Here is a 1,790-nt window from a genome sequence, read left to right as displayed (position 1 = left end):
TATATATATATATATATATAGATATACTCACTATTACACTTTTGCACTCACACCCAAATCCGAACCCACGCACCCGCCCCCTTCAAACACAGATACGCAACGCGCTGCTATGACGGCCACACACACAAAGCCACTGCGCTCAATACGGCGCACCTTCCACTGCAGCTGAACGAACGAGTGACATACGCCGCGCCGGCCTTTCCCATACCTCAACATGCGCCGCATCGACTCCGTGCACTAAAGACTGCTGCGTATGTTGCCACTCCATTATCTCCTCCTCCTCCAGCTGCATACGCTTAGAGGCCTCTGTATGCAACATCTGCTGCTGCGCTACTACCACCTGCCGTGTCGTGGTCCCCCGTCCGCTCAGCAGCCGACGCCGCAGCGGCGACGGTGAGGGCGATCGCGACTGCGCCATGATGCGACGCTGCTGCATTTGCTTCCGCAGAAACACACTTGGTGCCGACATGGCGCGTGTGGACACCACCTTCACAGCTGCGGGAGCCTCGCCTTCAGTTCCCAGTGACGGCTCGGTAGTGGCCAACTCTGCAGCACCAGAAGCCATGCTACCACCAGCAACGGAGCTGTTGGTACTGCAGCTGCGCCGCTGCCTTTCCGCGCGCTGATGCTGCATGCGCCGAAGTAGCTCCGCCTGACACTCAAATTCAATCAGGCGGCGCAAGATGGTCTCCTGCGCCTCCGTCACGCACAGAAGCAGCGCAAAGCGCTCTACAAAGTACTCTATAAGCATCCCACGCCGTTCAATGGCCAGCATTCCCTTGTAGTGACGAATAGCGATGGTGCGGCGCGCGTTGCCAAAGAACTCCACAATGGCGTACCGCTTCTCATTCTCCGTCGACATGACCTCCCGCAGCATTGACCGCTCGCGCTCGCGGGCGAGGAACGACATGCGGCGCTCCTGCAGCGTAGAGGTGCTGCGCTCCACCGGCGAAAAGTCATCCTCGCTCTCCAGCTCCGACACCGTCCGCGGGTGGTCGTGGCGAGCGCTAACGGTGGGCATGCTCACATCGGGCCAGGTGCTCGACGTGGTCGTCTCGATGCGGCGGTGGAATGCGCTGTGGTCGGCGCTGACGTCATCAATTGTTGTTGAGGAACATGTGATGGAATCCGTCATCTCATTCTCGCCATCCCCGGTTAAAGGCCGCGCGGCGTCATCCGCAGGGATTTCGAGTGTCGTTGATGTTGCCAGTGTCGGCGCCGCCGTTTGTACTACTAATAACGATTTTGCATTATTCTTTTGCTTCTCTTTCTTCTGCAACGATTCGATCTTCAGGGGGCAATCGTGTTCCGCTCTTTCGTTGGCCAACGTGTCCGTGAGGTCACTCTTCGCGACCGACGCTGTCTTGCGGGAGCAGCAGCAGCCCATCTTCGAACGCAACAGCCCCCCCACCCCCGCGCTGCTCTCCCTCTCTACTTGTGGATTACGCCTTTCTCTATACAGTGGGGTGTGTGGGCAGAGTGCTTACCTTTGCCCCTGCCTGCTGCAGGAAGGGGTGGAAAACACCGGCAGCACCCTCTTTTCTCCCGCCGGACGTGCCCCCCCTTTCGGTACTGCGTCTTCTCCTTACTCTTTCACCACCCGTTCCCCTCACGCTGGGCCAACAACAACAGCGACAGTTGAAGAGAGGGAAAGAAGCTGCAGGCAATTTCCCACCAGCTGCAATGCAAAGACGCACACACACACACACACACACACACACACAGACAGACAGACAAAGACATAGATGCCTTGCGTGTGTGGCATGCAGCACGGAGACCCCCCCCCCCGA

At 58.3% G+C, this 1,790-nt stretch overlaps 1 protein-coding gene across 1 annotated transcript; it reads right to left on the bottom strand.

Annotated features, from left to right (window-relative positions):
- Nucleotides 1–139: 139 nt before the first annotated feature.
- On the bottom strand, nt 140–1,387 carry DQ04_07041030 (hypothetical protein; the record flags this gene model as incomplete). Its single annotated transcript, XM_009314994.1, has 1 exon — nt 140–1,387. One exon carries the CDS (start codon nt 1,385–1,387, stop codon nt 140–142), a length of 1,248 nt encoding a protein of 415 aa, XP_009313269.1.
- Between the last annotated feature and the right edge of the window lie 403 nt (nt 1,388–1,790).

This window comes from Trypanosoma grayi (assembly GCF_000691245.1).
Source record: "Trypanosoma grayi strain ANR4 Tgr_704_V1, whole genome shotgun sequence".
Lineage (NCBI taxonomy): Eukaryota > Euglenozoa > Kinetoplastea > Trypanosomatida > Trypanosomatidae > Trypanosoma > Trypanosoma grayi.
This window is presented reverse-complemented; position numbering and strand designations above follow the sequence as displayed.